This window comes from Hippichthys cyanospilos, chromosome 3 (assembly GCF_059441005.1).
Source record: "Hippichthys cyanospilos isolate Australia breed blue-spotted pipefish chromosome 3, RoL_Hcya_1.0, whole genome shotgun sequence".
Taxonomy (NCBI): domain Eukaryota; kingdom Metazoa; phylum Chordata; class Actinopteri; order Syngnathiformes; family Syngnathidae; genus Hippichthys; species Hippichthys cyanospilos.
In genome coordinates this window covers 23,162,185-23,184,509 of record NC_142371.1, presented here as the reverse complement: position 1 = coordinate 23,184,509, position 22,325 = coordinate 23,162,185, and the positions used below count along the sequence as shown (strand labels likewise).

General features: G+C 38.3%; 2 protein-coding genes across 2 annotated transcripts; one reads left to right on the top strand and one right to left on the bottom strand.

The window, feature by feature from the left end:
• Positions 1-861: 861 nt before the first annotated feature.
• Positions 862-11,781, top strand: bcan (brevican). The gene is made up of 14 exons (XM_088411986.1): positions 862-1,019; positions 3,290-3,369; positions 4,009-4,407; positions 4,477-4,654; positions 5,632-5,759; positions 5,840-6,097; positions 6,210-6,713; positions 6,919-7,473; positions 8,669-8,773; positions 8,836-8,994; positions 10,476-10,558; positions 10,629-10,773; positions 11,096-11,278; positions 11,476-11,781. The coding sequence occupies exons 1-14, from the start codon at positions 1,015-1,017 to the stop codon at positions 11,589-11,591; spliced, it is 2,898 nt and encodes a 965-aa protein (XP_088268112.1). The 5' UTR covers positions 862-1,014; the 3' UTR covers positions 11,592-11,781.
• Positions 11,782-12,520: 739 nt separating this feature from the next.
• hapln2 (hyaluronan and proteoglycan link protein 2) lies at positions 12,521-16,763 on the bottom strand. Its single transcript, XM_088410839.1, has 7 exons — positions 16,383-16,763; positions 16,164-16,250; positions 15,994-16,091; positions 15,270-15,653; positions 15,073-15,189; positions 13,917-14,099; positions 12,521-12,998 (listed from the first exon to the last, which is right to left on the bottom strand). The coding sequence occupies exons 3-7, from the start codon at positions 16,052-16,054 to the stop codon at positions 12,721-12,723; spliced, it is 1,023 nt and encodes a 340-aa protein (XP_088266965.1). The 5' UTR covers positions 16,055-16,091; positions 16,164-16,250; positions 16,383-16,763; the 3' UTR covers positions 12,521-12,720.
• Between the last annotated feature and the right edge of the window lie 5,562 nt (positions 16,764-22,325).

Sequence of the window (22,325 nt, the reverse complement as noted above, 5' to 3'; positions counted from 1 at the left end):
ATTTCCAGGTTAACGTATTAGTAGCCACTCAAACTGATTAAAAGTCCATTTTCATATCCTGCAGTTGTTGCAATATTGTCTTCTGTTCACTGCATAGATGTTTCAATTTGGGCCTTTTTTTAAATTATTATTATTATTATTATTATTATTTTAGGCTGATGCTGATTTTTTGAGAGAAAATAAATACAGATTACTTAATTGGCTGATCCATTTGAAAAAAAAAAATACATTAGGCATTGGCTTCCTCCCAGCAAATAGAAAAGGCCAAATTGTTTAAAAAAAAAAAAAAAAAGTTCATTGTGTGGCAAGGTTTTTTTTTTTTTTTTTTTTTTTTTTTTTTTAACAAATTGATTCCCGTTGTGTACAAAATAGTGATTTCCAGGCCAATTCATTGCACACCTTCCTTGCATTGCTCTCCTTATTGTTTGTATAAGTGGATATGCTTTATTTTGAATGACAAGTCTGCAGAATGAGCTTATGAACAATTTTCATGATATATAAAAAAATAACAGAGTTACTTGAACAACCTTTGTTCTGTATCAGCGCTACTTTTATTTAAGTGTTGTAAATGGTTAGCGTACTTATGTCTAGTCTCAATATCAATTTTCTATCTGTTTTAGCTAAACCTTTACTCAACCAACATTGTGGGGGTTGCTGGACATCACTTTTAATTTCCTGTTGGTGTGCCAATACTTTTGACCCCCCCTCAATACTCTTTTTTTTTTTTTTTTTTTTTTTTTTTTTTTTTTTTTTTTTTTTTTTTTAATGCTGCAAACAGATTAATTGACCCCCTTGTGTGTTCCCGTAAATAAGGCAGCAGTTGTGGTATTTTTCCAGGCAGGCAGGGAGGATGTAAAGTTGGAGGTGGGGTACACGGGGTGTAGTCCCCCCTCCTCCCCCCATTTTCTCTCCTTTATCTCCTCACCGGAGCTGTCAGGGTGGACATAACTAGCCTCTCTCTTTTTCTTTGGATCTTTGGACTTTTTCCTGGATCTGGAGCTACACCTGAACAAAATGAAGTGAGTACTATTTTTTTTTGTCATTACATATAATTAAAGTTATATAATTAAAGATATGTAATGTTATGAATGTTTCATTTAGCTTTAAAGTCCTTCTGGAAATATGTTAGTGACTTTTTTTTCCCCCTTGTGTAAAGTTTTTGATTAAGCTGGTCTGTTTTCAAATTTATTATATGGAATGTTTTAAAATTTCCCCCCCAAAAACAACAAAAAGTACATTTCCCAGTGCTGCAATTGGCTGAATTAAAATGTTCAATATCAGTCAAAAGTTTGAAAACACCCTCAGTATTTTTATATAGTTAATTTTTCAACCATTTTTTAAATTGTACATTAATTCATCTAAGTTCTAAAAAATAGACACTATTATTTGGTAAACAAAAAATATGTATAATTTATGTTCGATTAGGTAGGGGTTGTGGGAATCTTGTGCCAAATAAGACAATTTGGCACATCTTTATGATGTGGATGATGCTTTATAAATTGGAGCAATTCAGTTGAATTTCTTGACAGCATAATAATACATTTAATTACTTATTATTTCCACCACATCAATTTTCAGGGTGCCGGTCGCTACTTGACTCGGATTAAAATCTAATTTGCCAAATGAGAAAAAACACTTTTTAATTTTATATATATATATATATATATATATATATATATATATATATATATATATATATATATATATATATATATATATATATATATATATGTATATGTATATGTTATTTTGTTTCCAGCATCTGTTCACCAAAAATACAAAGACTCAAAGTAGCTTTCCTAAATGCTAATCATGTTAGCTTGCTGGCTAAATAGCTCCTGAACTCTCAACAGAATCCTGTTGCAAGGTCCAAGTTGTAATTCTTCACTGTACAATTGAAGTCTAATAAATTCCTTTTTTTTTTTCTACCCCTTTGGTGCTCACATGACATTTCCTGGCAAAGTGTGATTGGCCTCTTGGTTCTCCTTTCTCTTGGGTAAAAAAAAGGCTATTGAGCCCGCTGTGATGTTTGTGTGCGTCTCCATGTTGCCTGGATGCGACCTCTCTGCTTCTTTTTGCACCATTTGTTACACTGAGAAAAACACACATTGTTTGTAAATGTCTGATATTTTTTTACAGTGTTTACATTAATGTAGATTTTTCAGATTTTATTGACCGTATCCCAGCTGCTAGATGGGTCTACTACTGCCACCAAGTGGTCTGGAGCTGCTATAAGCACAACTGTAGCTTCTTCGTATGTAAATTCTTATGGTAACTTGTATTAATAAACAAAAGGTAATCCATAAAGTGGGTATATTTAAGGAGATTGCGTTGCTGGGAAGTAGATTTTCATACAGTAAATCAATGCAGTGGTGAAGGTTTTAAATAAGGCACAAATGAATGTGTTACTGTGACACAAAAAGCACAAAGAGCAAGTTGAGCTTCTTTCAGGCCAGAAAAACAAACTGGGGGGCAACTTCTGGGAAAACGCTCCTTAACGGGAAGTTTTTGGGGGTAATCCTGATTTAAAAGAACTAAAGGGCAATAAATCGCGGTTTGTCAGTCACTCATTTGGGTCAACTACAGAATAAGAATGGGGTTCTTGAAGAAGAAAACATTAGCAGGGTTTTCTGAATTCCCACTTTAAAGGTAAGGATTTGGCTTTAAAGTGGGAATTCTCGCTTTAATGTCAGTAGTCTGACTTTAATATCAGAATTCACACTTATTTCTCAGAATTTCCACTTTAAGCCTGACTTCTGACTTTAAAATTCCAACTAAAGTCACAATTGTTTAAGTAGGAATTATGACTTTAAAATCAGATTTCTGATTGTTTTCTCAGAATTCCGACTTTGAAGTCAGAATTTTGAATTAAGACTTATGTGAGAATTCAGAGAATTAAAAAATTAAAGTCAGGATTTGACTTCAGTCGCAATTCACAATTTTGACATGGAGGTCAGAATTATGACTTTAAAGTAAAAATTCTGAAAATAAAACTTTTTTTTCCCTCATCACTGGCAATTCTGGTTCACTCTTGAGAATCATTTTAATTAATTCAACTTCATGGCAAAAACTGGAGCTGTCGCACTACTATTCAAAGACAAACATACATGCACAACATTCGTAGGAAAAATCTATTGTGGATTGTTGGTGGTTGTGAATTTATGCACTTTCAATGCATCTTAATAGCTTTTATTGTGCAGCATTTGTCTTGGATTAATAATTACAATGCATTGTGTGAATTGCATTTTATATAACAAATATTTATCATTTGCTGTTGTGGTCTCTTCAGACAGGTGCGTCTTCCTGCCATGTTGGCTGCCGCTGTTCTGCTCGTTTTTCCATTGTCCTCGACCGCCCAGAACCATCCAGGTAGATTTTTACTCAACCATCCAAATTGTTCAGTGGCATCAGACCTATCCATACATATATAGTTTAAAAAAACAACAACTTCATACAGTATTTTTGAGGAATAAAACAACAGGTTTACTTCATTTGGAAAATCTCTATTTAGAATGAGTGGCAATGGGCCAAAAAATGGATTTAAATTGTGTTCCTGGGTATAATTTTTGGACGGCCAATCTGAAACCGGTATAAACTAGATCTTGGTTTCTTTTTGACTTTTAGTCTCTTTTGACATTCCCACAGAAACTTGAGCTCTGTCGTGTTTTCTCAATGCTTTATCTTCGATAAAACATAAAAAGGTTGCCAAGTCCAAAAGCTGTAACCAAAACAATACAAGGGTTAAGGGAAGCAGCTCATTAATCCATTCATAATATTTAAACAAACTGAGCCAATCTACTCCAGTGGTCAAGCTATGTGGTTGCCAAGAGTAGTCAGGGATCATTCTTTGAATATACATTTTATAAGCATCTGTATGTAGAATAGAATATGATGCGGTTCAAGTCAACATGCCACGGTCTTTTTTTTTTCCACTAGTCCTATCCAGGTATTAATGATAACAACCACTTTATACATAAACACTGACAGGTAAAAAAAATTCCCTTGCAGATGACACAAACCTCCTACAAGTGACCATCATGTCCGGCCCAAACGTTACAGCTGAGCTGGGCTCTTCGCTGACTTTACCGTGTCTAGTGTCCCTGGCCCGTCCACCACCCGCCCCGGCTACAAACGGCCGGCGCGCAGCCCTATTTCTGCCTCGCGTCAGGTGGACACTGGTAAGTCACGACGATCATAAAGAAACAGAGATCCTGGTGGCCCGTGGCGACAGCGTTCAGGTGAGCGAGGCCTACCGGGGTCGAGCCTTGCTGCCGCAGTACGCCGTCTCCCCCGCTCACCTAACGCTCCGGCTGGAGGGACTGAGGTACGGGGATGCGGGCGAGTATCGGTGTCACGTGGAGCAGGGTCCGGACCACGCCCATGATGTCGCACATGTCCGAGTAAAAGGTAAAATACGGGGCAAAATAGACACACAAAACAGAACTACTGGGAGTAATCCAGCAAATGTACACGCAGGTTTGGTATTCCATCACGGGGACGCGTCAAGAAGTCCCCATGCTTTCACATTTGAGCAAGCCCGTAAGGCTTGCGTGGAGATCGGGGCTCAAATTGCTATGCCGGAGCAGTTAGAGGCGGCCTACCACAGCGGGTACGAACACTGCCACGCAGGCTGGCTCTCGGATCGCTCGGTTAGGTAAGGATGAGATGAACTCATCGGAAACCGGTGTGAAACCTGTTTGAAATCAGTTCAATACACATTTTAAGTATTTTGCTAACCATTTTGAAATATACCTGAAACCAGCTTCAAAACTGTGTAACAGTATTTGAAAATAGTATGAAATCTTAGTAAAATAAATTTAAAGTTTCAGTGAAAAACAATCTGGCGACAGTTGGACACATAAAATCAGTTTGAAATCATTATGAAACCAAATGACAACTATAGATCCACATGGCCTTGATTTGAAATCTGTAAAGTGCACATGAAAAGTGTACAGCCATTGAAATCATTTAAAAACTGAAAAAAAAAACAATTTAGATGTATGTAATACTTATTTGAAATCAATTTAATGTCTGCACAAATCCCATTTGAAATCCATTTAAAAATCCTTTTAAAACCTAGTTTGAGAACATTAAAGAAACTTTATTTTGAATCTGTATAAAATACATTTGAGATCAGTTTAAATGGGTGCAAAGCTAATTTCCAAATTTGTGCAAAACAGATCTGACTTTTCAAAAATCTGTAAAGCCAATTTCAAAATCAGTTTGAAATTTTCAATCTGTGTTAAAAAAATTCAAATCACTTCAAATAATTGTGACGTGAATTTGAAATCTGTAAAGCACATTTGAAATCAGTTAGGATTAATAAAATAATTTAAAATCAATTTGAAACCAATTCAAATTTGAAATCAGTTTGAAATACATTACAATTATAGTACACTAAACAAACAAGTTTTGACATATTTGAAATGCTTATGAATCAGATTGAAAACTTGTTTTAAAGCAATTTGAGTTCTGTTTGACAACAATTTGAAATGCTGGTAAATCAAACTAACAATTGGCTTGAAAACAATTTGATAAAATGGCTTGAAATAATTGAAAAAACAAGTAGAAATCCTTTTAAACTCATTTGAAATCAGTTTGAAACCCATTTGATATCAATCCTCTTATCAGATATGCAGTTCAGAAGCCAAGAGAGGACTGCTTGGGCATCAAGGAAGGACTTCCAGGAGTGAGGACCTTTGGAACGATGAAGGCCGAGCAACTCTTTGATGTCTACTGCTACGTAGGCCACATTGCAGGTTTTTATTAGATATGATACTTCTATTCAAAAGAAAATACGTGTTTCTTTCAAACATATCCACAAACATATATTGACCAGGTGAGGTGTTCCATGGCTCCGCCCCCCACGGGTTCACCTTTGCGGAGGCCAAGACGTACTGCCGGAGTCAGGGTGCGCAGCTAGCCACCCTCGCTCAACTGTACGTGGCGCAGAACCACGGAGCGAACAACTGCAGCTCGGGGTGGGTGAAGGACGGTAGCGTGCGCCACCCCATGACCACCACAGGGGGGCACTGTGCCGAGGCGTCAGGCAACAAAACGGAAGCTCCCGTCCATCATGACGTCTACTGCTTCCGAAGTATAAAAAGACGCTTTGCAGTAATTGTGATGTGGTTGTTCCTTGATAGTTTTTTTTGAGTGCCATATTGTACAAAAAAAGAAGAATAAGCATAGATTTTTTTTTTCTTCAGGTGACTTTGCCCTTCCATCTTTTCCATTTCCTCTCACCACGGAGTCAGAGGATTTCAGCCGGGATTTCAGCCACCTTCCCGCTAGTGTGAAAACATCCACTAATACTGTTGAGGTTCATATGGTCCATCGTGTTACACAAAACCCACCAAAGACCCAGTCCTGGACTTCTCATGATCCTCATTCTGAGCCTGAGAGTCACCCAGCATCTCCTGCCGGCCTGGAGAGCTTCACTGCGAAGACCACATCTGGACCGGAGGACCTCACCAGACCCTCGGAGGAACACCGGAGCACTTCTGACGCTAATGCTAATCCCAGAAATATGGATTTGACATCATTTCACACTGATGAAACAAGTTCTTATTCCATTGCTTCAACCATTTTGGAAAATAACAACACAGTTGAAGACCATTCAGAATCTGTCAAGGAAGTCCTTACAACCCACTCCCTGGCATCTACAGAAACCAATAAAATCACCCCCTCAGGACCGTCTCTGGGTTCAACAAGTAAGTCATGACAACTTATTCCCATCTGTGTTGCGTGGAGTCCACCATCTCTGAAACCTGTGAGTTTTCTGTAGACTTGTCTAGGACTAATGGACTACATTACATGATTCCCTTTTGGGAGTAATTCATTGGTACCAGAAGATGGTGGACTTTATGCAGTACAGATGCAAAGCACAACTGCAGTTTAACGTGGTTCTCTGGGCAGGTGAGGAGCTCTCTGGGGCGGCGGCCATCACACCAGGGACACCCAAGACCTCGACAGTTGAGGTCATCACAAACTCTGACTTCAGTTTAGACCGGACCCCATCTTCCAGAACCTCAACATTCTCTGGCATGCCTTCTAACTCCCCCCCTGGGATGCTTACCTTCATCTCAGACATTTTGAGACATCTGGCCCAAAATACCACACGTGTAAGTGAAGATAGAGTTAGAGCGGAAACCTCTGCTAAAGCGTCTGGTGACTGGTCGGAAGAAGGGCCAGGAATAAAAGCAAAATCCACATCAAACCTGACGGAGTCACAGGACCACCACACTGATCCCAGAACACCTCCTCCTTATGAGCGTTCTTCTTCCACACAGCAGGGGCCTGGCATCACCATTGAACAAAAAGGAGGACAAGAGGAGACCACCACTGACGTGATCTCTGTGCAAAGATGTTCTAAATGTATCCTTGAAGACCAAACCATGGAAACCATAACCAACACGGCTGTGGACAAGGAAAAACCCACAGCCATGGCTGCCAGACAGGAAATCGTCCTCGGTAAAAATTGAAACCCAAAAATCCATTTAAAAATAAAACGTTGATAACCCTCTAATATATGTTTTCATCAAAATCTGGTTGTCTATCCCAAAATACAAAAAAAAATAAAATGTGTGTAGAAGAAAATGAATTCAAATAATGAAATGCTTAAAATCTTCCAATATGTATTTTCATTAAGTGTAAAAACCTAAATATAAGACAAAATTCAGCAAAACATAAAAAAAAAATCTGCTAAAATTCTTTGTATCCCCCTCAAGAAAAAAAGTAGAACAAAACTTTAAAATTTAAAACTTTTAAATTAAAAACTAAACATTGATAAAACCCCAAAATGTATTTACATTAAATTTGGGGGTTGTGCCCCCAATTAAAAACTAGTTACCCCCCAAAAGACACAAAAATCAAATAATAATAAAGAACCCAAATTCTTAAAACAACAACAACAAAAAGAGTGAAAATAAAGCACATCTAAGTTACCGATAAACAACACAACCTCCCTCCCAAAAAAATGCAAACAAAAATGTTCACAACCTCTTATGTACTGTATTTGAATTAAAACAGGGTGGCTCATCCCACAAAGCACACACAATTCAAATAATAAAAAAGAACCCCCCCCCCCCCCCCCCCCCCCACACACACACACACACACACACACACAAAACACATTACAACACCCCCAAAATATAGAGCAAAAATTCAAACAAAAGTTATTTGTCTTTTTTTTTTAAATTAAAAAACAGGTTTTGGAAACCTTCACATAAAAACACACACAAAACATAATCCAACACAAATCAAAAAAAGGAAATGAGGGATTTTGGAGGGGAGCTGAGAGGGATCCCCAGTTCAATCTAATGTAAACAATCCTATTCATGATGTAAGGGCGCCCCCTTGCGGTAAAAATCCTCAAATGCAGTTCCTCTTTGAGATTTATTGGTTCGCTTTTTTAATTTATATATACAGTATACTGTATGTGTATATATATATATATATATATATATATATATATAATTTTTTTTTAAGAAGCTTATTATTTAGCTTATTGGAGTTGATCACAAGTAATCATTTTCTTAAATGTAATAACTAGTATACCAAATATTGTAAAAAAAAAATAAATAAAAAATGGACCTTCCTGTATGAACGAATTTTTTTGCATTGCAAAACATATTAACAAATCGTGTAAATGCACTGTTCTCTGCAGACCTATGCGGGGACAGACCATGTTTAAATGGCGGCACATGCTTAGATGGCGAGACGCCCAAGTGTCTCTGCTTGCCCGGGTACGACGGCCCCTCCTGCCAGTCAGGTAAGGAAGGACCTCCCCACACGAATGTCAACACCTTGCCCAAATTTCCTCCCGCCCCGCAGATGTGGATGCGTGTGAGCCCGGCTGGGAGAAGTTCCAAAGCTTCTGTTACCGTCACGTGACTACACGGCAGAGCTGGGAGGGGGCAGAGCAGCACTGCAGGACGATGGGCGGACACCTCATGTCCATTATGACCCCTGAGGAGCAACGCCACATCAACGGTAAAGGATGAAACATTTAGTGAAGAGAGGAGTTCGGGAAGGCTTTTAAAATGGCCGCTTCAAACCGAAATGCATGATTGTGTTTGACTATTCCAAGCAAAATTTTGGAAAGTCCTTAATCTGCAACCATGAAATCAAAGATAAAATAATTTGCAATTTAGTATCCCTCCGTCCATGTACACCAAAACATTTTGTCTTTTTGGAGAGAGAAGGTCTGACTTGATATCAGTTTGATCAATCTTCTACTTCCACATTCCTGTTTCATGCTTCACAACCTCCAAAGAGACAACTTTGTTTTGGAAGTGTTGTTGACCAGACACAACATCAGCCTTTAATGTTACAAAGATGCGGTTAGTGTTTGGTCTGTACCCCAGGAAGCTCAGATTGTATCTGATGTTCTACTGTTACTCTATTGTGGGCTCCTACCATGCAATTCCTAGCTTTTAGTCAGGAAGTTTTTTTGTTTTTTTTTAGCACCAGCAACTTGACAACATGTCATGTTATTATGCTAATCCTCACCTAAATCGGATTTCCGTCCTGTTTATGTGAACATACTCTCCTCGAGCTCTTCTTTAGTTAGTCGCTCGGGCTTTAGATGATTCGATATGTGATATGAAAGGAAATGCATACAAAAAAAACACACTAGGAGGCTAAAATATTGCATGGATTGTCAAAACATGTCGACTTACAATATTCCGTCCTGCCGTCCCTTCAAAATGCTTGCAAAACAGGAGGTCAAGAGCTACAATCTGCAGATGTCAAATTTAGCCCATGTCTGGCTCATTTACTGCCATTAAAAATTGGAAATATTGTCAATTTTGGACATATTGAAAACCCAATGTTGTATCATGCACTTCTCCCGATTTTAGCATTTATCCTTCAACGGCAACTTGCTTAAAGGGCGCAATAGAAATATTTGTGTTGAGACCTCAAAACCATTGGGGGGCGCTAGCGGCCAATTTATGACATTTGCAAGCCTTTCATTGACTTCGTTGAGTGGCATAACCTGACTCCCATAATGCAAAAACTGTTGAACTTGTAGTTGTTTTGCTGCCCGGAAGAATTTTATTTCATGCGCCGCACAACACTATATCTGCATATTCCCGTCTGCAAATTCTGCAGCATTGAATTGCTGTTAATGTTTTTTTTTCCTCACAAAATGAAAATTCTTCGAAACCAAACAACCTTAAGGCTTAAACAATCTGAATCAAGGCTGTTAATATCCATAATGTCCATATGTATTCAGAGTAATCATGTTTTTTTAGATTTAAATGGTTTCTGTATTCGGTTTGCAATTTTGTGTTGGATTTTAACACGTCAACTGTTACACCTCCATTGAGGCTCACGGTCAGCAGGTTAACATTTTAGTTGACATATTTGTGCAAACTACTGTACACCTATGCAAACTACAATCAAAATGTTCAAATTCTTTGAAATAATCCCTCTCTTTATCATCTCTATTTTCTTTTTGTTGATGTTAGACAAATACCGAGAGTATCAATGGATCGGCCTAAATGATAAAACAATCGAAGGAGACTTCCGCTGGTCCGATGGAAACCTCCTGGTGAGGACATTTTCTTTCCTTTGGAGATCTCAAGTAAGATCTCCTTGTAAATGGATCTTTTTTGCCCTAGATCTATGACAACTGGCACAGAGGGCAGCCTGACAGTTACTTCCTGTCCGGTGAAGACTGTGTCGCCATGGTTTTTCATGATGGCGGGCGATGGAGCGATGTGCCTTGCAACTACCATCTTTCTTTCACCTGCAAAAAGGGCCTTTGTGAGTACTAATTTGCTTTTAGTAGACTAAACCTGTGGCTACTTTTTGAAAGGTCACTTAGAGTCAATGAACTCCTTTTTAAGTGATTGAATCAAGAAAAATATTAAGTGAATGATCGACAATGTATTTCAACACATTATTAAAAAAAAAACTTGCAATAAATCAAATAACATTTCATATGCAGTTTATGATTTTGTAGCTACCTGGGGTTAAGAGGTGCTTGATAAAATGAGCTGGTACATTTTAGTGAATCGACTTTAGGAAGACATGTCTGAGTCAATGCAACAAAGTTAGCTTAACTGCTCGCGTTTTCGTTCAATAGCGTCTTGTGGCGAACCCCCTGCGGTTCCCAACGCCATACCGTTTGGTAAGACGCGGACGCACTACGAGACCTTTGCCAAGATACGCTACCGCTGCCACACGGGCTATATGCAGAAACTGAACCCCGTCATCAGCTGCCTGCCTGGGGGCCGTTGGGAAACGCCCTTGGTCATGTGCCTGCCTGGTAAACAACACTTTGCATAAAGTCTCAGATTGCTTATATATTGGACTTTTACCGAATACCTCAGAAAAGAGAACACTAGAAAAGAGAAGGAGCCAGATGGGCGATCATATGTTTTCATGTTAGTCAATATTTCCATCTGATTGTGAACTTGTGAAATCCCACATAAGTCATTTATTTATATTATGTGTTCTTTTCAGCTGCTTCACATGCGGAGCACCCGTTCAGTTCAACTCCTCGGCCCCATGCCGAAGAGACGGAGGAGGTCACCACAAAGGTCCACACACAAAGCAGCTCTCCACCTCCGGCCCAATGAGAAGAAATTCACTCTAAACATTTTCCGTACTGAAACTAACCATAGGTATTCCCCTCAAAAAAGCGCCGCAATCCAAATAATACAGCCAATCATACCAACAAGCTGTTTTAGCATTGCTTTCATCGATGAGTGTTTTTTGTTTTTGGTCAGGAAAAGTCATGTATTTTATTAAAGCAATCATGATGGGGCACTTGTGCTTATACTTATTGGTGTGTATGTTTTTATAATTCGACATAAAAAAAAGCAATCTAAAGTCAGCAGAAAACCTTTGCGCTTGAGTTTTAAAATGGACGGATCGAAAATTTCATTCGCAGATGGTTTGAGAAAGTCAAATTATTTATTTTGAATCATTTCTATATATTCTAAATATTAGCGTTTTTAAATATTTACTCTTAATTGCTATTTATTTAATAAAATGATGAGTTCCATTTTTCATTTTATTATTTTATAATAATTTAGATATTTTTCCAATAATATACTCAACAATTTTTTGTATGAATTATTTTTTCAACAATACAAATGTAGAAAAATTATCAAAAAGTGGATAGAAGTGACCAAAAATGGATAGATGAGTGCATTTTACTCCAACAGGTTTTATTTTTTAGGTTTTGTACTAATTTATATGTAGACTATTTTCCAATACTATAGTAAATATTTTTTTGTATTACTTTTCAATGACACAAATAAATAAAAATGACTACAAATTGATAGATGAGTGTGTTTGAACTACATAGTTAAAAAATGTATTTATAATTTAGACAATATTTTTCTAATAGAAAATGATCTTTTTTGTATTAGTATGATTTTTACGTTTTATTATAAATGAATAGAAAAATGACCAAAAAATATAGATCGATAAGTACATTTTTAATGAAACTGTTTTAGGGATACACAGCTGAAATGAATGCAAAAATTTTTTTACAGGCCTCCTAATATGTAAATACTTACCGCCAATAAATAAATAATAATTAAAAAAAAAAAAAAAAAAATATATATATATATATATATATATATATATATATATATGAAAAATAAGCAACGTCAAAAAAAGTATACATAAATGCAGCAAACGCTGAAAAATAGATTATTTAAATGATCAACTGGCTGGATAAAGAATAATGTTTTCTGACTACCGATAGCAATAAGCGCCGTAGAGATGTGATGTCTTATTTGGGAACCCAAAAGAGCGCACCCCTGGTTGGGGAATGCCCCCGCAGTGCGCCCTGGGAGTGCCGATGGGGAAGCGCACGCTGCCGTCTCGCAGCCAGCCGCCGTCGCATCGGTCGTAGCCTCGGAAGCGCCAGGCGGCGTACAACTGGCCCACCAACGCCAGTTCGGCTCCTCTGCGGCCGCACGCTCGCCCGGCCTCCTCCAGGGAGAAAGCGCCAAGAATGTAGAAGACCGATCCTGTGACCGTACATTAGGGTAAATAGTTTTTTATTTTCTTTTTTACTGTTTTTTTTTCAGCCATGTTTTGCATGGTTAAAAAGATCATTTTATCTATAATTTGCTGATAAATATTTTTCTTGTAAAATGAGCACAACACGTTTTGCCACTCGCTTTCAGCTGAAAATGACTTCACATCACAGCTCGGTTTATATTTGTCACGTGAAAAACGGGTGATTGTCTGAGCGTTTAGCATGTGATTTCTGTCGACAACAGTTTAGTAATGCATTATTTTCAAGACATTGATTGTACCTGGAAAACAATTTAGCGATCAAATTCATTACAGACAAAATAATAACTTTTCTATTTAACATAGGTAAAGGGTTAGTGGATTGTCCCTTTAAAACAAGAAAAAACAATGTTGAGCGAGTCCTCCTAGACAGTAGTTGGCGCTATGCTGCGGCAGTTTAAGACATCAGTATATCATTACTGAAATAAAAAGTTATTTTTGTTGATATTGTCATATTTTAAAGGGCTCAATCTCAGTAATCTCTGGAAAAAAAATAAAAAACATTCCACGTCATATTTTCTGAGAAAAACTCAGAAAATATGACGTGGAATGTAAAACTCTGAATATTGTAGAAAATACGTTTATTTTTTGAGGAACATATTTTAAAGAAAAAATAGAAATGACATGATTAAAGAAATAAACATTTTATTTAAATTTAGCATCTTCAGGTTGAAAGAAAGAAAAAAAAAATTTTTACACAAAAAGTCATGAATTTCTAATTTCAAATCATATTCATGGGAAAAAAGTCTAAGAGCAAATTAGAATTTTATGCATTTGGGATAAACTCAAAGCATTAGATGTTTTTTTTCTTTTTTATCCTTTTTTTTCTTTTTTATCCTTTTTAAACAAAAAAAAAGTAGTAAACTCACCTTCAGTCAAAGAGGTGAAGCAGAAGGCGTCGAAGCGATCTCTTTTCTTGTCTTTGGGGGAGTAGGTGCGAATACCTGGATGCCTTTGCGCCCCGCAGGCGGGGCGAGGGCTGATGATGGGGTAGCGGACGCTTCCGTCCTGGAGCCAGCCGGCTTTGCACCAGTCCAGACCCTCCGTCCAGGCTGCACCGCATAACACGCAAAATCCATTACTCCGTCTTTTCCAACAAATCTGCCTTCGGTCATTGTTTTTAACAAAAGTAAGTGTCGGATTGTTTGTTTCTCTGGAATAGTAAAAACATCCAGGGTCAATTTGACCCGGGGTCATGTGTAACATTTTTTAGCGTGTAATTCTGCTAACTAGCAAATCTGCTAACTAGCAAATCTTGTGATTCATTTTCCCCCCTCAGAGACAGCAATGTTATTCCTGGGTCATTTTGACCTGGTGTTGCTTATTTATCAAACAAGTTATGAAAATATATACAAATGCCATTTTAAATGGTTGTACAGTATATTAGCTGTTTTATTAGCTTTATGATAGCAAATGCAATGCTTAGCTCATCTATGACTTACTACAGTATGTATTAACATTAAACTGTATCAGACACAAGTCTTTACAAGTTTTGAAATGCGTAACCAGAGTATTTTATGGATTTTTAACACATATACTAAAGCATTCTCTGTTGGGTGAAGCACAGGCCTAGGCAAAAACGATTGTGCCAACTAGCTAACTGTACAGTGCGCTGGTGGGTTTTTTATTCAAATTTATGTTGTTGATCTATTTAGACTAAGTTGCCGCCTTGCGTCGTTTTGCTTTTGTTTGCTCAGAACCGTCTTGAGTGTACAAATGAGATGAGCCCTTAGCGTGATGACGTTAAGCATGTATGTGCTGAAATTTGGAAGCGTGACAAGCTGAGTGATTGTGTGATTTATGGAATTTTCTACCTCACTTGTTAACGCCTTTTCATTGTGATTTTTACCAAGGTAATTTTTGTTAATCGTCGTAAACCGTATCTGTTTTCTGTTTAGCTATTCAGTAAATTTAAACAGGCGGGGGGGACAATGAATCCTCTTTTTGAAGTGATTTCACGTACCGTAGGGAAATCTGGAACATATAATTACGGGTTCATTAATGGAAAAAAAACATAAATTGAACCTCTGTAGAGTTGCTCGTAGGAGGCGAGCGTGCCATCCTGCTCCTCACACGCCACCTCAGCCTCGTGGAAAGTCATCGTGTAGCGGCCTTTTTGACTCTGATATGGAAAAACCACACCTGAGGACAAAAAGATCGTCTCCTAAAACCAGCGCTACAGGAAGTACAGTAGAACCGACTCGGAAAGACTTATAGGCTACCTTCAATCCTGAGCGTGATCACCACGCTCTCGTCCTCAATGTCATTGATAAGCTCGCATCGGTACCTGCCGCCGTCTCCCAGTTGAAGTCCGCCCAGCATCAGAGAGGCGTCCATATTGTGGGCCCGTCGTAGGGACGTCCGTGGGCCGAGCTGGCCATGCCGCTTGAAGGCGTGAGCATTGGAAATCATAACGATATTCTCTGGGCCCACACGTCCCGGCTCTAGCTTGGTCCACTTGACTTTGTAGTGGTCGGGCTTGTTTTTCAGGATGCACGGTAAGGTGACATTCTCGCCCCGACGACCGACCACCTCGGCGAAGACTAGCGGTTCCAGGAGGTACTTCAACTTGGAGGGGGATTTGGTATGGGACGTGATGTTATTACCTATCAAAGAAAAATTAAATCTTCAATTTTAACTCTCTCTTGGTCTAACTTTGGATCTTGTATCTTGCTGCATTCATTTTTTTCTTATATTCTGATTTATATTCTGATTTATATTCTGCCAGTTCCTGCTCCTAAAAAAAACATCCCAATAGCATGATGCGGCCACCACCAAGCTTCACTGTGGGGATGGTACTGGCCTGGGGATAAATGGTGCCTGCTCTCCTCCAAACATGATATTATATTTATATTTGTATTGACTCAACGTGATGGCTCAAGCTGTCCATGTTACTAGTGAAGAAGACAAACACCTCAAAAGCTCACTCACTTTTTGAAAAATTACCTGAGAGCAGAGTCATGGAGCAGGCCAAGCAGCTCACAAGAAGAACCGGGGAAGCCCTCATGGTGATAAAAATGCCGCGTGAAGCTCTTTCATGTCACCTTTTGGTACACAAACATTTGATTTTTGGCAGTAAAAAACATTACAATGAAAAATCAACAGCAAGATCTTACATGATGAAGACGTCTGAGGAGGACTTTCGATTAAGTCATTAGATTTGTTGACGTTTCATCCATCTTGGTTCAAGGGTAAAGCTTTCTCTTTAAAAAAATTGTCAAGGACAAACGGACAGGTGCATATAACAAGGAATCAATAGAAACCCAAATCATCTGGAAATCTCAAGTACAGATTTTACTACCAAAAAAAACCCAACGCATGATAGCTTGACTTACCCCAAATACTCAAGAGTTTTTTGCAAAACGTGGATTCTCTATGTGAGTACTTCCTGTACTGGTTCAACAATTCATGTCGTCAATGTTCAGCTGTCCTCAAGCCTGTCAGTCCTCTGTCTCGCCTTGTCTCTCGCTCTCTCTCTCTCCTCACACTGCGCATAAGGTCAAGCTAGCGCCATTGTTATCCTCCAGATGTTAATGACGAGCAGGGCGGGACATTCGTGGCTCTTCTGTTATGTTGTGCCAGTCCAACCAGGATGTTGTTGAATAATCGTGATGCTACCGTCTCAAAATATCTTGTGCCTCAAAGCAGCCCCGGAACATAATCGAGCATCCATCTTGGATGCTTCATTTTCTGTTGGTAAAGTACTATAAAGCTGTTGTGACTTGACACAAAGCTAAAATGTTGTCTCATTTGTCCAAATGACATTTGCACAGAAGCTTTGTGACTTTATTGATTGACATTGGGCGAATTTGATTTTTATAAATAATTTAGTGGCTATTGTGTCTTTTTCTGTCCATAAATTTTCTTGTGTTGGCTCTTGCGAACAAATAATACGGCACGAAAATGTTTTTCATGGGGCTTTTTGCTCATTTGAGACTAGACAAAAGTAACTCAGTACTTGTTCAAGATTTGGCAAAAGTGGCAAAGATTTTTTTTTCCCCCGGAAACTCAGTATTTGTTGGAAACTACACTTTGGTTGAATCTGCTAGCATCTGAGGCGAAATAAATAAACATTGGACTGTGACTGAATCCCGAGTTGAAGTAACTGTTTTTTTCGACAACATACAATGATGACATAACAGTCCGTGTCATAGCAGGCTAAGCTAGTAGTTTATTGGCACAGGTGGACAACAACTACGGACAACAGCTCTTCTTGTGTGTGTGTTTGCGCGTGAGTGTGTGTGTGTTTTCCAGCCTTTGGCAGCCAGTACTGAAGCTGGCATTCACGCATCTTTATGGCCGCTTGGTGAGAGGAAGCTGTGTTGGCTCAGTGACACAAGGACTGCATTGTGACACTTTCATTGTGTACACAACACACACGCGCGCACACACGCATTCACAAACACACACACACATTTCTGAGGTGGACACAGGAGGAAATAATAGGAGTCTTTTTTTGGTGGAGCCTAACCATTGTTCTCTTTATCAATGAACCTCTTTATTGGCCTCCAATTAGTATTCACCCCAAAACATCCTGCTGCACTCTATCTATCTATCTATCTATCTATCTATCTATCTATCTATCTATCTATCTATCTATCTATCTATCTATCTATCTATCTATCTATCTATCTATCTATCTATCTATCTATCTATCTATCTATCTATCTATCTATCTCTCTATCTATCGAGTATTAACAGGCTGTTAGATCTATCTATCTATCTATCTATCTAGCTATCTATCTATCTATCTATCTATCTATCTATCTATCTATCTATCTATCTATCTATCTATCTATCTATCTATCTATCTATCTATCTATCTATCTATCTATCTATCTATCTATCCATCCATCCATCCATCCATCCATCCATCCATCCATCTAGATTGCTCGCTAGTGAGCTCGCTAGCTATATTGCAAGCTAGCTATCACCCATTAGCGATTTAACGTTGGGGATTTATTCACTACATTTATCTATGTCGACAATGTTTAGGGACTATAACAATTAAATGTTTTCCCACTACTTGGCAGAAGCTCCAGCAAACCCGTATTTTCATTCGTACAACGGAAAAATAGCTTTGCGTTTAACTGAACAGGGCCAAATTCCACACAACACCAATGAGTTGGGACTTGTTGAAATCTGAGGCTGGTTGTAAATCATGGAGGATGCAGTTTTTCTGAGATGTGTAAATGCCATTTAAATCCATTTGAAAACGATACCATGCAAACTCCACACAGGAAGACCGCAGGAAGCTGGAATTGAACTCCGGACTGTGAACAGTGTGGCAGAGGTGCTAACCACTCTTCCACCATGCGGCCTGTGTATGAGCCATTGGGTTCAAAAGTTGTAGTCAAAAGATGTCTTCCACTGGGATGGGTGCAGTAACACATGTCCCCAACAGAGAGCGTACTTTTTTGAGCATTAAGATTAGTCTTTAATTCAGGTCGGTGAATGGTAATTTTTTATGTTGAATAAAGTGTAGAGAAAAAAAAAAAAAATCTGCTGTTCCGATACCGATACCAGTAATGGGAATTGTCACGATAAAATGGTGGTATCAGTATTTGTGAGTACTAACAAATAACTTGCCAATGACATTTACATGTACGAATGTAAAAAAAAAAAAAAAAGAGAAGAGTTTGATTACTGATTAAAGTTCTTTAGTGTAAAGAAAAAAAAATAAAAATGGGTCGGTATCCGTACGATGCTGGCATCGGCCAATACTGTGCAGCTGGGTATCAGAAATGCTATTGAGAATACAAAAATGGCAACAGGACAACGCCAGAAAAACGATTAAGCGTGACGTTCCAAGACAACACCGTTGACGCTACCAAAGAAATAGTTCCAACAAAAAAAACGAAATCGGTGTGGACGGAGTCAAATGTTTGGCTCCACCCACACAAGCCAATGATTGAAATTTCACATTGAAAAACAAATTAATTAATGTGGGGTCTTTCTTGTAAGTGCCTCAGCTCAATACCAGAAAATATGGAAAATATGATCTTCACGTATTACAGTTCAACAAGAGGCCACGGCGACGCTGCTATGACAGGCCGTCGCTCCGGGGTGGGGGTGGGGGGTGGGGGGCACTCGGGCGAGATGAGCCAGGCCGATAGGGCAACGCCCGCCGGATGGCGCGTTGAAGCAGTGCGTGACTCAAATGATGAAAGGCGTGACGAGCGGCGGGGTCACGCCGCCGTTTAAGTATGTAGCATGTTGAAGTATGACGGCCAATAAGTCAAACATTCTTTTCTTGGAGAAACAGTAGAAACATTTTGTTGAAAAGCTCGAGGGCGCTCACCTGTCTGAGTGTACGCTTTCCTGCAGCTACATGCACACGCGCTGCTTGTCTCCACATACCTCACGCATGCATGCATGCACACATGCGTGAGGTCTATATAGTGTAGCTAAAAGGAGCCTCATTTAACATTTCAAACTTAAATTCAAGCGAAGCATTTGTTTTTCCGCCCTTGATTCCTTACTGTAGAAATGCTCTCAAAACAAGTGGCGCACATAAATACATTAAACACGCTTAAAAATGCAATGGTAAGGTGATTTAGGGTGAAATAATTATTTGTTTTTGGATGTAATTGAATGCATCTATGTATCTATTTGAGAATCGATAACAGTTTGTAAATAATTGAACAGTTATTTTATTTATAACTGAACAACAGCAATAATGTACTACCACTAACACAACTACTACTACTACTACTATTAATACTATTATTATTAATAATAATAATAATATAAAGCCTAAAAATATTTTTAATCATGTACAATGAGCAGTTTCCTTTTTACATGTATAAATCAATAAATTGTGACAAATTACAAAATTTTTATTCCCTGCATGTCTGGGGATTTTTCAATAGCCTGATCATTTTATCACCCAACTTGGGCTGACTTTGAAAGGATCATATCATCGTCAAATTTAAATATATCTTGCTTTCAACCCCTCAAAATGTTCAGTGGCATCAACCCTATCCATATATATCTATCAGAAAGTGTAAAAATGTGATAATAGCAAAAGTAAATATGCTGTGTATTTATATATAGATGAAATTGAATTTTTTTATGTTATAATCAGAGTATTATGGCTTTAAGACTTTTGCATCATGGAAGTCCAGGCTAAGCCAATCATTGAAGTCACTGAAATGCTTGCAAATGTCATAAATTGGCCGCTAGCGCAACCTGGTGGCTTTGGGGTGTCAACACGCTAATCTCTGTTGCGCTCCGTTTGCGAGTTGCCACTGAAAGGAATAATGCAAAAATTGAAGGAAATGCATGAAAAAACATCTGGTTTTCAATATGTCCAAAATTGACAATATTTCCAATTTTTAATGGCAGTAAATGAGCCTGACATGGGCTAAATATGACATCTGCAGAATGTACCTCTTGACCTCCAGTTTACAAGCATTTAGAAGGGATGGCAGGATGGCATATTGTATGTCGCACGTTTTGACAATCTATTCAATATTTTAGCCTCCAAATGTTTTTTTGTGTGCTTTCCCTTTGATATCACGCATCAAAAACATTCTTTCATCCACATTTTTACGTCATTCAAATGAGTCAACTGAAACGGAACATAATATTTTATTTTGCAAGCAATTACACGGGTAATAATGTAAACGTGGTTTGACTAACTAAATGTACCGTGTTTTGATTGACACTTGTTTTTACACACATTATTTCCAAGCACACATATGAACCACGCTACTGTGCATGTTTGTGTGTGTGCGTGTGTGTGTGTGTGTGAAGGTCCATTAAAGCCCTGCGTTGTCTCGTGTTCTTCCACGAAAACATGCCCGGCAGGTTTAAACCTGCATTTATCTTTTTCCCCATTTTTTCTCATCCTCTGCTGCCATTGATACCTCAGATGAACAGATTGTCTTATCAGCACTGAGGCCCGGCAGCCGGCCCCCCGGTACTGATGCGCTGATTACCACTTGCACTTTGCTAGCGCTACACACACTTGTACTTAAGGATGTGACACGGGCGACACACAAAACACACTCTCTGTACAGCATGTTCACTTTTTATATGGATTCCAACTCAACAGAAATGAATAAAGTAATAAAATAATAATCATGCATTATCATTGACATCGGGCGGGTCTATTTTGGTATGATAGTCACAATTTCTCCGTAATGCAATAATTTTAGGTATTTAATGCAGATACTAAATAATAAATAATGTTATATTGTCTGCCTATGCGTGCTGAGTTGCCATTTGTGTTCAAATATGCTTAAAGTGATTTAACACTGATGCTAGCTTATCTATGGCAATTCACATTGTTTGTTAGCATCAAGCTAAATGGGCGGATCTGAAGCAAAGCTATAAAATTGTTTTAAAGGCAAAACATGTAAATCTCTGAATTGTTATCCACAGTAAAATAAGTATTATCAGTTATCTGCATGTATGAACAGCATCTGCAAATAAGATGGTACTATTAACAATTACTGTATATATGATTATCAGAAAAGTTTCAAGAGCAAATATTTGGAGTTATCTTTAGATGTGATCAGTCATGTGGTGAAATTATGCAATATGTGTGTGTGTGTCATCACAAGACCAACATGAGGTGTCAGTGATATGCAACCAAATTATTCACTAAATTCCTTGCTTGTCAGCAAGCGGTTTAGCATCGTTGATTTAAAAAACAAAACAAAAAAAAAACAATCAGGTGATTCAGCTGTACAGTATGAAAGGAGTGTGCCTTTTCCACATATGACTTTCTTCACATCTCTGATTGGCTGAACTGGCTCATGGGGGCGTCGGCTTATAGGATTTTGGAAGCCAATCACTGTATCTGTACTTTTTAAGACATTTTAAGGACATTTTAAATGTTTTGAGGTCATTTTGAAAACACTTGGATTGAATTTTAAGACCAATTTATAGATGCTTTTTTTTTCCTTTTTTTTTTTAGAACCACCACCACCAATTCAAGACCAAAAAAACTATTTTTGTGACACCTGTAAATCTTCTGCAGCAATTCAATTCATGTAAAAAAAAAATTACAATCAAATATTTTTGACCTTGATTGCCTCCAAGGAATTATTTTGTCTTTTTCTTGAATTTCTTTCATCCTGGCCCCAGATTGGCTGAAATGTTTGAGGTGTATCTAAGGAGTGTATGATTTGCTCTGTCTTTCGCACTCCGAATAATAGTTGACATTCCTACAAATCATAACAACATTCCTTCTTTAGCCTGTGGGGGGAGATGAAGAGGCCGATATCGGTGTGACTGACATCTCTTATCGAACTGCTGCTCTTTGGTTA

Excerpts from the sequence above, each read along its gene's own strand:
- bcan (XM_088411986.1), top strand. Across the intron at positions 6,714-6,918 it reads ACCGTCTCTGGGTTCAACAA|GTGAGGAGCTCTCTGGGGCG; the intron begins GTAAGTCATGAC and ends TTCTCTGGGCAG. Across the intron at positions 8,774-8,835 it reads CGGCCCCTCCTGCCAGTCAG|ATGTGGATGCGTGTGAGCCC; the intron begins GTAAGGAAGGAC and ends CCCGCCCCGCAG.
- hapln2 (XM_088410839.1), bottom strand. The coding sequence starts at position 16,054 with ATGAGGGCTTCCCCGGTTCTTCTTGTGAGCTGCTTGGCCTGCTCCATG. Across the intron at positions 14,100-15,072 it reads CTACGAGCAACTCTACAGAG|CCTGGACGGAGGGTCTGGAC; the intron begins GTTCAATTTATG and ends TATGCGGTGCAG. Across the intron at positions 12,999-13,916 it reads CTTCACCTCTTTGACTGAAG|GATCGGTCTTCTACATTCTT; the intron begins GTGAGTTTACTA and ends GTACGGTCACAG.